Genomic DNA, 15,130 nt, shown 5'->3' with positions numbered 1-15,130 from the left:
CTGCAGTAAAGTTGGCAATAAAACATGCAATATTATTATTTTTGCATTAAAGAGGAAAAGGCTTCACCAGAACTGAAACTTACTTTCTCCATTAGAAATCAAGAGTAAGAGAAAAATCAACAGAGACTCACCAGATCAGAGACAATTCTGACCGTATGGTATTCTACACTCTAATTTTGAGGAGTTGTGAGCCAGTGTTCAGTGAACAGCCAAAGACAGAGAGAAATGTTAATGTAGGAGGGTTTAGGATGGAACAGTTTTAACAACAGGCTGCAGGTAGTGATAAATGTTCTTCATTGTTTTGATGTCTTGTTTAGTGTGGGTGGGGGTGTAACTGTTAGGAGTTTGATGTTGCTAAACGCTGGCAATAGGGGAAACAAGTGAGTTGTTACTTGTGTCTTTCCAGAGCCTGTCATTACTGCAGTTTTACCAGAGTAGGCTAAGGATGCATCACCAAATGAGACCTGTGGGAAATCTTCACAGGAATAGCACAGTTTACAAAGCAAAACATGAGAGAACGCTGTGCTTTGGCTTACCTGTGCTATTTCACAGGTATCTGAAAGCACTCAACTTCCCCACAAAAAAAAAAAAAAAAAAAAAAAAAAGCAGAAAACTAATCCAAAAAGTTTCCTAGCCTGTCCTGCTAATGAAGAGAAAAAAATGGAGCACAGTAAGAATAAAGGTCACCTCAGGAGAAACAATCTTCAGATAGCATAGAGCTAACTTTGTCCAAAAATCTAAGAGAGGAATCCCTGCACTGCCTGGGATACCAGGTAACAAGATTTTGGGGAATCATGGTCTAGTTCCCAGCTCTGCTGGCCACTGCCTGTATCGATCTGGAAGAGTTTCCTTATTAAGACTGATTCCCATACGACCGACATTTCTGGCCAAAACCTCGTTCACAGCCCAGCTCTGGTCCCTAGGCCATCTGAACCTGTGGGAAAGAGATCACACATATCACTGCTCTTGCTCCTTTGCTCTTTTGCTCACAAGCACAGAGAACAGCAAGCAAGAACAGACCCACCGGAGCCTGTGGCGACTACAGCTTTTATGCAACTGTACTTCTGAAGCTATGCCTAAGGGCACTCCCTAATCATTTAATGCCTTTTTAACGACCACATTTATTTACTGGGAAGAATGGAAATCTCCCCACTTAGATCACAGTAAAAAAATCTGCAAGTGAAGTGCTGTCTGGAAGGGAGTTACAGGGGATTGCCTGAAGAAACTGAAAGGGAAGTGCCTCAAAAACTGTCAGGAGCACAATCTGTTCAAAGCAACATGGGTGACAGATTTATGCTAAACAGCTCATGGATACACCCAGCTAGCTCAGTACTCCCTACCCAAGCACATCAGTTCTGCCTCAATGATTTGGCACATCCCTTCCCAGGCTGTCCTGGAAACAAGGCAAAAAAGGTTAGCACAGAGCTGAATGGGCATCAAACTGTGCAGGTTATGCACCATGCCAACATGCCTGGACCAGATGAATTTCACAAATCAAAAAGATTTTGGTGGAAGCAGGCTCAGAGAAGCAACACCTTGTACCCCCCTTTGGTTCAGAACGATGCTTTTAGGAAAAATCTATTTGGGGTGCTCAGTTAGCTTAAGATTTTCCTGGCAATAATGACTCACTAAGATTACGGCTGTTTGCTTTAGGCCAACTGCCTCAGCAACCTGTTAAAATTTCGATTTATGCCCATATTGATTTTGATTTCAAAATGATCACTTCTTAGCCTCCGTTCCTTGCACAGGCTGGGTATCAAGCTGCTCTTCCTTGTTCCTCCCTTTCTCCTTGCCCACACAAGTCATTCTCCCCAGAATGAGCCATAGGGCTAGGCAGATTGCAGCAGCTGCATTGTGATACTGACAATGGCTCTAAGCAGATGTAGTCACATCTAGGCCAGACTTATAGCCATAGCTTATACACCTCTCCTGTTGGTTCACAGGCTGAGCTCTCTCACACAGTAACATCTTCCAAGGATACCAAATCCTTGCAGCAAAGCAGCAGCGAGTAGCAGCTCTTAGGCAAAGGATCAAGCATGAGCAACTGCTCCCCAGATTCCAAGTGTAACCTTTAGAGTCACACTGACTCACATTGGATGTCTAATGCTTAGCTCCAAGTCTCCACACCCTGCTGTGTCTAATACATCAACTACAGTGGGGCAGGGAACAGCTTACAGCCAATAGACAGCATTCAGTAGGATGCACACATCTCATCATAAGAGGCATCAGAGATAAATAATTATCTTCAAGTTGCATTTGACAGAATAGCATTACCCTTTCTGGCCATATAACAGCCCCCTCCTGCAACGCCCACTTCATACACATGTAGGGCAGACACCTCTCAGTCATGATCTATCTACAGAGACACTGCTGTCATGACACATGCAGTAAGAGAAAGTAGTAACACTCAGTCGAGTACCTGAAGCAGAAGAGAAAACAGAGGGAGCAAAACTGTCCTATGCCTCCTTGAAGACTGTCCTGTACATGTATGCATACAACAAAACTAAGAAAAAAAAGCAAATGAAGACTTTTTTTGTATCCATCTTTCTAATAAAAACTTTGTTGGTATGATTATATCCTTAAAAAATCCTGATGATTGTGTAAATCTGTGTACACACACATTAATTTTGCTCAATAAAAATATTGAAAGTTGGTGCCAGTGACTACAAGCCAGTTAAATTCAATTCTCACATCTTAGCTGTTACCACTTCCCATGTAATCCCATTTTTAATAAGAATCCTTTGGGAAAAACAAAGGTTGGTATAAAGATAATTAACTGTTTTCCTGCAAAACCTTTTCTTCAGATTGAAACCCAAAATGAAAGTCTTGAGAAAAGACGACAAAGAGGGGACCTGATCCAGGCTAATAAATACCTGAGGTGTGGGGGCCATAGTGGTGAGGCCAGTCTCTTTCCAGTGGTACGTGGAGACAGGACAAAGGGAAACGAAGCTGCAGCAGAGGAAGTTCCTCACAAATGTGCGCAAGAACTTCTTTACGGTGAGGGTGATGGAGCACTGGAACAGGCTGCCAAGGGAGGTTGTGGAGTCTCCTTCTCTGGAGATGTTCAAGACTCACCTGGACGCCTACCTGTGCGACCTGCTGTAGGGAACCTGCTTTGGCAGGGGGGTTGGACTCGATCTTTGGAGGTCCCTTCCAACCCCTACAATTTGGTGATTCTGAAAACCTGCTCTTCAACCTCCTAGCTATGCCTCAGAAATGATTTCTAAGGAAAATGCCCAACATAAATGCTTCTCCAGGTAAGCACCTCTCAGATCCCCTTGATCAGTACATCTCAGCTCTTTTCCTTTATACAGAGCCCTTATTTGGACTGCTGACTAGAAAAATGTCATAGTAAAGAGACAAGCAATAGAACAAGAAAAATATAAGGAAAGTGTTTCCCTATTAGGAGTTAATCACATCGTTAATTTTTACAGTGCTACAAGAAATCTGCTCTCAGTTTTGTATCTACCTAGAAGTAGAACAATCACCTTTCCTGGAAAAGTCCACACAGCAAACATCACAAAAGCAAGCTACAAATCTACATGAAATCATGCACTTAGGTAACCCTACAAACAAAAGATGCTAGGAGGAAGCAAGCACTTCCTTCATTTGGTGTTATTGAAGTTATTATTTCAGTGCAGATGAAAAAATAAATCTTTTTGTCAGTAAAAACACAAATACCGGAGCATTATCTAGCTGCCTACATAACTTATCTGGAAAAACAAACACACACAGATCCTGCTCCTGTTTGGTTCTGCATTAGACATTCCATCCCCATGCAGAACATATGCTTCATGTTTAAAGGGTTAAGCAATCTCTCGCTTAGTCGGCTTTAGTGAATGTAAAATGCAAGATAATAACATACACCGTATCTTGAACCAAAAATGCATACAGCATAATAAAACCCCTGTGCTAACTGACTGACAGTGTAAATAGATCCATTCCCACTGCTTCTTAACTCAAAATAAATCCTTTACTGAAATTTAAAGCAAAACAAACAACAAATACACCAAAAAATATGACTTACCCTTTCGGAGACACTTGATTTTCTTAAGGTATTTTGCAGTAAAAAATGGCATGGCTGCAACACTGCGGCTTCAGCCAAAGCTGACCTTTTATTACCAAGTGCTAGGAGCAAAATGACTGGACCAAAGCGAGAAAGCAAATTATTATACGAGATCTTTAAAATGTTCAATGATGAGCAAGGGGAATTCAGAGTGGGATAAAGTATGTCAAGTTGCACGGTGGGGATTGCAGATATCTTTCTGCTCATTAGCACTGCTGTTTGAGTTATTTAAAGTGTGCTCGGGGGAAATGAGGACAATTTCCATGACAATATGTGCAATATCATATAAGGAGGAAGCATTATTTTCAGGCAGAACTTCTGCATTACTCAGCTGCTACAGCAAGCAACAACATATTGTGAAGGGAAAAAAGGGAAAAAAAACCATCAGTTTAAGATAATGTAAAAACTTGCTTCTATTAACTAATTCTTGTCCAGAATGAAAAATGAACAGCTATAAAACTCATCTCTCACATTATGCTAGTGGGTTATCCCCTGATTTTGTCCTTACACACTGGAAGACTTGCTAAGCAGTTAAATCATCAGGAGGCTTTCATCCAGGTAGTAATCCCACTACTCTATGCCTCAGTTTCCCTGCCTTTCAAGGGGAGCTGACAATGCTGTCATGTTTGCATTTGTAAAAATGTTTGAGGTCTTTGGGCAGTGGGTAATAAGAACAAGTGCTTAACCTCTCTGTTTTGCACTTCGTGATTATGGCTGGTTATTTTCCCTCACACTGCTATACTGCTTTGAAAGGCCAAAGACTACAAAAATATCTCCTGCTTCTATTCAACCGGGATGATCCAATCTGGAAATTCAGTCTCGTTGCTTCTGCTGCCTTTCTGGAGAACTTAAAGTAGCTCGATGCTGACTTCATATTCTTTCTAATTTCATAAAGTTGGGATAGAACACTTAAAGGCAATGACATTTACCTATGCCAGTGCTTCTCCCAGTTATCTACCTAAACTTCGCTCAACTGCAGCTACTGCTTGGCACATTTTCTCAGTGCTTCAAGTCAGTTTGGGTTTATCAACCAGAAGATGAGACTCACTCTCTTAAAGCCCAGGCACTCGTCATGGAAAAATATGCAAAAGCAAAAGATCTGAATTTCCATGGGTGTTTCAGCTCTTGGCTTTTACTGTTCCCAGTCTTCGGGATACTATCAAGTCATCACTGCACTGAGGTGCAAGAAAACCAGTTGCCTCATGAAGATAACATTTATAGCCTCTTGTATGACTGAATTTGAAGTCAGCCTTCTAGATTAGCAAAGCAAATAATCTGAATGGAACCAGTATTATTATTATAATATATAAGAGCACATAACTCTATAATGAAATCTGTAGAAACTAAGGCTGCACCGCACAACACAGACAGCTAGTAGCAGGGCTTTCTCTTGAATTGCTTGCCGTCAGTGCATTAATATTTCATTTAGGAAAGCCAAGTTTCCTCTATACTGAAGGAAAACTCACTCCGAAAGCAAACTGAAAAATTTTATCATAGCTCAGCGTTCATAAATCCTGCAGTGCTAGATATGTGTCATTGTTACTGCATCATTTGCACAATCATACCAAACCAAGCTCCCTTGCCACATCAGTTATGGGTGACTGCTGCCTGTAAACCACTGCAGGCTGGGGCTGGACCCTAGGATGGGTCTTCAGTGGGAAGGGGGGTGTGGGCAAGCCAGTTACTGTCCTGCTCTGAGAGGTATAACAACACCTTCTGCTCCAGAAACTACAGTAGTCTTTCTCATATTAATGTGCACATGCATACAGGAGGCAGCCCTGCTGGGGCATAGGGTTTGCTTCAGGTGATCTCCAGTTTCCTTCCAACCTTGAATACTCCGAGATCCTGCATCCATTTCATCTGACACCAGACAATATTTAGCTGGAACACATTTCTCCTCCAAAGACTGGAAGAAGCCACAGTGTGTAAGTAGGGAAGGAATTGATTTATTGAACTTAATCTACATTATATTTAATCTGAAAATAATGTCTGAATCGTAATATCTTATGTTATCAAAGAAAAAAATACAACTCAAAATTTGCTTTCTTATCTAACACAATTATGTCATTCATTTTTTTTCCATGGAAACATCTGGGGGGACTTTCTGCCACTACTCATTCCTTCCAAAAGACCCAAACCAAAATGATTTATCCTAGAACCTAGTTATCTTGAAGGGAAACTCAGCCTCATAGAGTTCATCCCTCACCCACTCGCCACTTCCCTCTACTGTCATTGTGTGGTACATGGGAAAGGACATAAAGCCAAAAGAGCCCACAGAACGTCCTCTTTCTCCTTCAGCTTCCTCTTCGCCAGCCAACATGTTCCCCAGACTTTAACAGGCTGAAGACTTGCAGAAGAAAATGTGCCTTTCTGCTTGCAGTAAATAAAAAAAAAAAAAAGAAATACCCAGTAAAACCACAGCACCCCAAGGGAATTCTCTGCCAGGGTCAAATCTAGACTAATGCAGTAATCCCTTCCAGCTGCACAGAAAATTGGCCATTTAATGACCTTGCACAAAATCCTACTGCTTTCAGCTCCAGTACCTCTACGTTCTGCCTCATTTCCAACCCTGCCCTTGGAGCTAAAAGCAGAGGTTGCTCTTCTTGCAATTTTCAGAGACAACTTTGGATTTAAACATTTCTCTCTCTAATCCAAGGCAATGAAGTAAAGGCTCTATTCCACTCCCCACCTCCTGCTGACACAGATCACTTTGAGAGACTCTAGGATCTTGCATCTTTATAATGGGGTAACTGTTTAGTCTTTTCCCTCTGGAATTTTTCTGGTGCCCTGGCACAACTTTCCCTAATGAGCAACCAGAACAGAGAGAGATCAGATGAGGATTTATATCCAGACAAAAATCTGCAGACATCAAGAACAGACTGAACTGGATCCAAACCCTTAAATGCATCATTCACCCAGCTTTTAGTCTGCTTCCTATAGTAACACTTTCAGAAAGGACTAGATATAATCAGGACTACAAGAAATCTAGAAATCTAAATATTTTTCTGTTACATGTCGACACTCCAAAAACACAAACTGACACTGATGGCAGAGTGCACAGAGCACGCAATCTTTGCTGTTAGTAATGAGCCAGCCAGAGCAGAGAAAAGCACCTAAGACTCTTAACACTACATTTTCTGTAACAAGTTTCAGTTTTAGGTTTCAAGCTGCCTTACTAAGAAAGTCATCATCATCTCCCCCATTTTGCAAGATGGGAATCGGAGAAAGGGATCGTGATCTTCTGTACTATGAAGTGATAAAAAAGGGATTAAGATAGAGGGCATTCTTCTGAATGTGCATAAGTGAGCAACACATAAGGGTTTTGGTTCCCTTTCTCTCTTCAGTGGCCTCTGAAGATGTCACCATCTGAGTGATACAGTGAAGTGATACACAGGCACAAAACCTGTGGCTTTCGGTTAAAGCAGGTAGCTGTGGCCACATGTTGGAATTTTTATCCAAGTTACAGTCTTGGGGGACTTTCTGCTGTAATTTCCAACTTGGGCAAACTTAGCACGAAACTCAAAGAGAACAAAGCAGCAATACTCTGTCTTACTGTTACAACTCATGATACAGTTATGTGGTAAGATCACATGGCTCTCATATCCTTTAAAAGCAAGAGACACTGGTGACTGATGGAACAGCAGGAGGAGCTGAGGGTGCAGCAGATGCCCTTCAGCACCCAGTACCATAGAGACAAGCAATGGAGAAGCAGTTTCCTCTTCAGCCTTCAAGACCAAGTCTGGGACTGGAAGGGGCCAGGGCTCTGCAGCCAACGTGGTGCTTGCCAGGGGATGGCACAGTCCTCACTGGGCAAAAGCTGCCATGCTCTGTGAGTGCTGACCAGGGGGATACCAATTGATTGCTGTTAGGCAGACTGGGCTGAGCCTTTGTATTACCTGCTTTTGTTTTATCAGATGGAAAAAGTAAACTCTCAGGGTGACCATTTATAAAGATTTCTTCTTGCCTGTACAGCCACAAATGATGAGGGAGAAATTTCTGTCTGTTGCTGATTAGGCTGATAAAAGCTACTTTTTCTCCTTTCAGCAGCTTAAAGCAGTTTGCCCTAATACAAGCAGGGTCATTTTAGTTTGTGACCGCATACATAAATTGTACCTATAGAACAAAGGAATTTCAGGTCAGTTAAAAAGATCCTGTGGCTACAATATTCTCCTGGGAAGATGCCATCTCCATATGCTTATTACAACCACATAAATCCCACCCCCTCACTTGCCTTGAGCAAGTAATTGTCTTTAAAAGCAAGCAAAATAATTATTTTTCCAACATGTCATCATTAATTATGGCCAGATAGCCAAGAGCTCATGCCTGGGCTTTTAAATGCTTGTATCTAGTTTGCATGGCTGCCTGTAACATTACTGCTTTTTTGCAGTGTTAACATTAACATACTATGGCTTCATTAAATCAAGGCACTCACTGATGAGCTAAGGCTGATTCATTTGCAGAACACTAAGACCTTTCATGTTTATCTGTCCCACAGCAGAACAGGTTTTAAGGGCTGCACAGTTTATGCCTGCACTATGGGTATATTCAAGCAGCACTGGCTGTGTTTCTAAAGTCACGTTCAAGCAAATGTGTGTGCCAACAAAGTGAGGATTTACAAACCGTGAAAGCTAGAATATGCAGGAATTTGCCAGAAGTCCACTAACTTACAGGCATGTCTTTGCCCCCTGGCCACTTTTGCAAAACCCTGTGTCTGTAGTCTGTAAATATCATCAGATATTTAATTCTATATTAACTTCTATAAATAAATAAATAAATAAATATGAACTTAAACTATGGCCTGACTCTGTATTCTCACTGAAGCTGATGGGAATTTCCCTGCATAAAGACTACAGAATTTGGCTCACTTTTCCTTTCTCCTCTGATTTAACAGGTGAGGGGGAAAAGCAAAGACACTATTTGTCTTTTATGTCTTTTTCCCTATTCTGCTTATGAGGGCTTCTTATGTTTAAAAGCAATGCATTGAACAGTCACTTGATACAGCAGACTACGATACTGTAGGAAGTCAAGTGAAAACCTCCAGAAAGCATTTTAAACCTTAATTCATTTTTAAATGGCAGGTCTTTGAAATAGCAGTGACTTATGTTTGGCAACCAGCTCACACAGAATCTGATCTCTGAATAATTGCCACCCCAGGCTTCCACAAATTTCAGTTCAGCTGACCAAACCATGAGAATGGCTTCCAATCATCAGGATTTTTTCATTTTTATCTTTAGCCTCTGAGCCTGTATAGATGTTACTTGGCAGCTTTATTTCAAATCCACGATCAGTAAAAATATATGTATATATTGTTATCTATTAATTAAAGCTACAAGTTCTACATAGCTATGGTATTCAGAATTAGGATTTTTAAAGGAAAACACACACAATGAGATATACGTAAATCCAGACCTAAGCATTTCTGTCATCTGAGCAAGTAGTCTGCCTTTATAACCTTTGTGAAGTCAAATCTCAAAGTAGGTGGATTCAGGTTTTCTGAATAGGCCGGACCCACGATTTTGTGTCAGACTCCCTTGTAAACATGCAAAAGAATCCTTGCTCTCCCTGACATTACTACTGCACTGAGTATGAGACCCCACAATTTGTTTGCCATGAAATATTTATGTACAGACAAGAGTGCTTGTTATATTTTGCTTAATTCACTTCAGAAGTGACATAAATGAAATTATGTAGGTTCCTAAAACAAAATGAGGACAAAAATGTAGCTATGGCACTAAGTATGAGATCTACAGTTAGAAAATACTGATAGAGTAATACACTTCTACTGGTGGAACTGAGCACAAAGCATGCTTCTAGAGACACAGGGTAAAAGACAGGATAAATCACTGTAATCCTGCAAACATTAGAATGAGAGGGAAGGAGCTTTTGCTTATATCCTCAGCACAGGTGCAATTCTACTCCTAGTCCTCCAAGCCAAAGGAGTTTAGCACTAGTATCTCCACTCTGCCCCAAACAGGATAAGAAAAACAAAGACATGGATATGAGAGTCAAATAAATGACTGCCCATGCAATGTAACCTAGTAACACAGGTTCTGTGTGAGCATCTTTCATCCTGAAGTTCCATAGCCACAATCACCCAAGAACAAGCATCCAGCATCAAGCAGTCTCTTGCTGCATCATCTAGCAGTGATGGTTATAAGTCACACACAACCTTGCCCCACGTGTGCCATCAAGAGGATGATAGCCAGGGGCAGCAGTTAAGAGAAAGGCTCTTTTTCTCCATGAAGTGAGCTCTGATTTTCATCCCCATTACACAATTGCTGCTCCACAGTATACCTCAAGCATACATAATATAGCAAAGTGATCCCAGCATCACCATGATAACCTCCCCAGGCTTTTAGAGGAAAGGGAAAAGAGAAGAATAAATGGTAAAATGCAAATCAACCACATACTGAATTTCAAAGCTGCCTTTAATTACAATCTCTTCCTGTTTCCTCAGGTGTTTTGAGCACTGCTTTAAGCAAGCCACACTTGTAAACAGAGTCTTGATCATCTTGTTATGCTTATTCATGTACCTCATGTCTGTCTTGACAACTTACTGGCTTCAAGCTGAAATCTAGGCTACAGCCCAGCTGGGGCATCGAGGCATTAATGCCTTCAGTATTTGCATTTTCACAGTCCTCCATTGGTCAGGAAGCTGATATAGAAGTTTTCCTTTTCAAATAAAAGTATGAGGAAACAAACACTGCAGGTTCCCACCGTGAGCCAAAGACAAGCGGTACATTGCTGCTTGTCTGTGACCTTCCTCCCTTTAGCCCCAAGTCTAGGCTAAGATCCTTTCTATTCTGATGGTTCTTCCTCAAAGGAAGGATTCAACAGACAGCTTTCTGCTTTCCCTTTCTCTTACCCGAGATGAAAGCAGGAGAACACCCTCTCTTCAGAGCAGACAATTGTCCCAACTAGAATACAGGCTGATTCAGTCAAATTAAAGCTGCCTTTACTGCAAGGTGCAGCAGGGGAAATATATATGATACAGTCATGATAGAGGGTAAGATTTTCAGTAGGTAGAAGTCGATCAGATCTTATGCTGTCAGCAAAGCCTAATTTACCCACAGCTGAGAATCTGGCCCCATTTCTTTCCTGTGCATAAACTACAGATGAAAGCTTCAGACCCACTACATGAGCTCCAGAGATACATATACACCAAGAGGATTCCAAGGGATAAGGCAGAGATAGCAGCACAGACTGAAGAAGTGCACTAGCATGCCTACAGATTAGATTAACAAAGCCTCAGATATTCTGTCACAACACCCCACAGTCCACACTAAGCAAAATCATCACATGAAGACAGATAACGATACCTAGCTGCTGGCACAGCTGCTGCTAAGGCAGCTCTGTGGACTAGAGACCACAAAGGAGTACTGTAATGTACAGTCAGCTTCAGGCTCTGCTACACAGAGAGTCATCTCCACAATAGAACAGAAGCCAGAAGAAATGAAAATGAAAGCTCTGCAACTGCAGAAGGAAAAAAAAAAACAAAGAAGAAAGGAAAAGATAAAAGGCATTCCAAGAGGCATTTCAAGAAGACTGGAAGTGCTTCTTAATTCTGTGCAAATGAGTTAAGACCAAAATTAAAGCCACTTAAAATACAAAATTATGTGTGCATTTCAACTTTTTTTCTGCTGATGTATGTGTTTCTCATCTAAAAACTGATCTATAGCAAAATAAAAGTTAAACAAAAGCAATAAGTAAGTGCAAAGCTAAATGAAAAAACATTTTGTTTAGAAGTCAGCAAACTGCCTAGGGATGATCCAAAATGATTTTTTTGTTGTTGCTTTTCTGAAAAATAATTTCAACTTCTCTAATTTTCCCCAAGGAAGCCTAAACCAATATCTTTCCCCAGATCTCCTCCCCAAAGATCATTATTTTCCTAGGAAAAAAAATGTAGGTAAGGAAAAGAAGGAAAAAAAAATTCACTTTAAGTGTTCTCTGGATGAAGCCCTTTGGAGCTCTCCTCTGCTCAGGAAAGACTCTGTAGCTGACATTGTTAAAGGGGCTCAGACAGCTCCTTTCCCACTGGAGCTTGACATGGAGAACAGGAAACACTTCCAGTCTCTGTGTTCTGAACTACTTTGATCCATCATTCACATAACAGCTCTATCTCCCACACCGCCAGCTTCACTGATAAGGACTGTCAACATCTTGGTCATTCTGCTAGTGTAAACAGGTCTATGTGTGTGACTGCACCACGACAAATGTCAAACTCCCTTTCAGAATGAAGACAACTGTTCCCAGAACATTTTCCTACCTTCTTAATCTAGATTCCTTGCTTTGTTGTTTCTTCCCCATTCCTCCAGTACCTGGACACATTGAGGTTTCAGAGCACAGCACCAGGATGTCTGCATCTTCAGTCCTGCCATTCATGGCTCTGAGCCATAGCTGGCTATCTTTAGGAGCTCCAGATGTGCTGCTGCAACCAAGAAGTGTGAGAAAGCTTTCTGGAGTCATCTTTTCTCCTCAGATCTTTTATGATATGTTAACTAGAGTAGCCATGAGTAGTACATCAGCTGAGAATGCATCACAATTCCTACCTTGACACTGCACAGTGGCCGACAGTGCAAAACAAGCACCATGGTGCATTGTTTGCCCAAAGCCCATGGTCACGGAGCCACTCGCTCAGCTACAGGTGTCATTGCTGAACCTGTCTTCAGAACTGTTGCAAAAGGAGTAAGGAACAAGATGTCTCTTGGATCAGAGCACCAAGCCTAAGGCCAGAGGCCAATTCCCAGCCTGGGAACACTGCTGATATTTGGCCCACTCCAGTGTCCCACCAAATAGAGCTAAGATTGCTGCTTGGCCTGCAGGACCTAGCACAGTTCTGCCATTGCAGCTGGGCTCCCTGATTCTGCTGTATTTATCTGTGCACTTAACAGTGGGTTTGCTGTATAGGCACTAAACTGTTCTAAACCTTGTGCTAACTCTACCATAAAGAAGTTGACATGGATTGACAGTGCCTTTAAACAATGGGGTCAAGTTTACATTCGCAAACAGTATATTTCCAACTAATTATAGACCTTAACATTATCATAACCTATATTTTTACAAGAAGGCAGAAAAGAGGAATAATCTGTGTCATTACTGGCACGAGCCAGACCATTCATCCAAACAAAAATGTAAGAGATTGAAAGATGACTAATTAATATTAAGATGGGGAATGTGACGGATTTCAGAGGCAGCACTGGCTTACAAACTGCAAAACACTTCAGCAAAATGGATTGGGTTGCTGTGATGAGATCATAAAATAAGCAGAGGAGAAAAAACAAAAGAGCAGGGGCAACATGCTCAGAACTCATTTGAGTACCATATCCCATGGCTCCTCAATTCTTTATGCAGTAGCTTAAATTGCCTGGAAAACAAACATTGCCAGAGGGATTCCAAACTGTCAGAAGGACTCCTTGAAAAGGCGTTACTGCACACAGCACACCGAGTCAGAAAAGCAATGTACAGGAGTCAGTAGAGAATAAGATCCAACAGAGTACACCAGTTCTGCACTCTGCTGGAAAATGGCTTTGTTTCCCTTGCCACAGCTTTCCTTATGCGAGATGGAGAAGATGACAGCTTCCTATTTCTGCCTTGCTTAGAATGGCAGAAGTTCCACAAAAATGAATGCTGGCTCTGTAAGCTACCAAATCACTGAACAAGGCATGACTGAGCTAGATCAGGCACAGGCACAACCACATTTCTGTCAAATTAGTGAGAACACACAATAGAGTTTACATCAGCCTCATGCCAGCTGCAGGAGAAAAGATAATCTAATTCAACATAAAATTGCCATGATATAAGCAGACCATATCTGAGTGAAAATAAAACTTGCTGTTTAAAGCCTTGAGGGGGTGAGGTGGTTTTTTGTTGTTGTTTTTAAATTGGCTTGTTTTTGTTGTTGTTGAGTTGGTGTTTGTTTTTTGTTTTTTTTTTAAATACAACTGAAACATCAAAATAATTTATATCAGAAGAATACTTGAATCAAATGGTTGCATCCTCGTTACCAACAGCTCCAAAATCAAATTAAATTTTTGAAACAGCCTCAGACTGTCAACTGTTCAGTGCACATTAAATCTCTTGTGACAAGCCACACAGTATAGGCTTTAGTTGCAGCTGTGCTTCTGGTGTTGTATCTACATTTTTGTCTGCATTAAGGTCTACTTCATTTAGACACATCCAACATTTCTCTCTCCCTAGAGAATACACCTTGTAATGTTTTATTTAGCATTCTGATAACATCTTTAAGATCAGTAAGAAGGAAAGTGCAATAGCTTTTGAATATAGTAAAAGTGCTGCAGAGTACAGCGAAGTAGAGCAAAGAATCCTAGACTGGATACCAAGGCAGAAATAACCACTAGAGATACAGCCCATTAGAAACAGTATCTTATATTAAAACATTGCATACATTATGGAAAAAATGAATCCTGGCAACAGTAAAAGATGACAGAGAATGGATAATTAGGAAGGAATTTGTATGTGATAAAAGCAGTTAAAAAAAAAAAAAAAGGCACAATTTGAACTGCAAAATAAGAGACCTCACAGAATTAGCACCCTCCCAACACGTTGCTTTGCTCAGAGTACCTGCATGTTGTCACACTACTATAAGCTGTAGGCCCAGCTGAACACCTTCCCAGACTTAAGGCAGGACACTCTCTGCCACACATCTGAACCAATTGATTTTATTAAAACTAAAAAAAACACCTTAATTTCTGTGAACACAGAGGTTTTAGTTTTTAGCCAAACTACCAGTTGACTGGATCTGGAATTCCAAAGCACTTTCCCCAACTGGGGGTATGGGCTGAAGACAGAGCAACCAATGAAAGCCGCGGCAGAACACTGCTAGACAGAACAGGAACACAGCAGCCCCCCAACCAGCCTTAATCCCTGTGGCAAACTCAACGTATCTCCACATACAGTGAGCAATTCAATGCCCCACTACTCAACCTTACTACTTCAGTGCTGAAGTTCCCTGATAACCAGCAATGAGCTCATAAAAGAATACATGGACAAGACGACAGGCTTTTACAGCTGTTCTGTTACTATACAGCATATATGCAGGCTCAC

At 41.2% G+C, this 15,130-nt stretch overlaps 1 protein-coding gene across 4 annotated transcripts in view; it reads right to left on the bottom strand.

The window, feature by feature from the left end:
• ARHGAP22 (Rho GTPase activating protein 22) overlaps positions 1-15,130 on the bottom strand; it is a 141,390-nt gene that overhangs the window by 57,917 nt on the left and 68,343 nt on the right. Inside the window, exon 1 of one of the 4 annotated variants that reach the window (XM_042818620.1) lies at positions 4,028-4,304. The exons of the other annotated variants lie outside the window; for them this stretch is intronic. Coding sequence (XP_042674554.1) covers positions 4,028-4,079 — 52 coding nt within the window. The 5' untranslated portion in view covers positions 4,080-4,304. Of the gene's footprint in view, positions 1-4,027; positions 4,305-15,130 lie in introns of those variants that run through there. 4 annotated transcript variants of the gene reach the window in all.

Source organism: Centrocercus urophasianus, unplaced genomic scaffold, assembly GCF_019232065.1.
Source record: "Centrocercus urophasianus isolate 14NV4802_14NV808 unplaced genomic scaffold, USGS_Curo_1.0 seq_17, whole genome shotgun sequence".
Taxonomy (NCBI): Eukaryota; Metazoa; Chordata; class Aves; order Galliformes; family Phasianidae; genus Centrocercus; species Centrocercus urophasianus.
The sequence above is the reverse complement of the archived record's forward strand: the minus strand, read 5'-3'. Positions and strand labels throughout refer to the sequence as shown.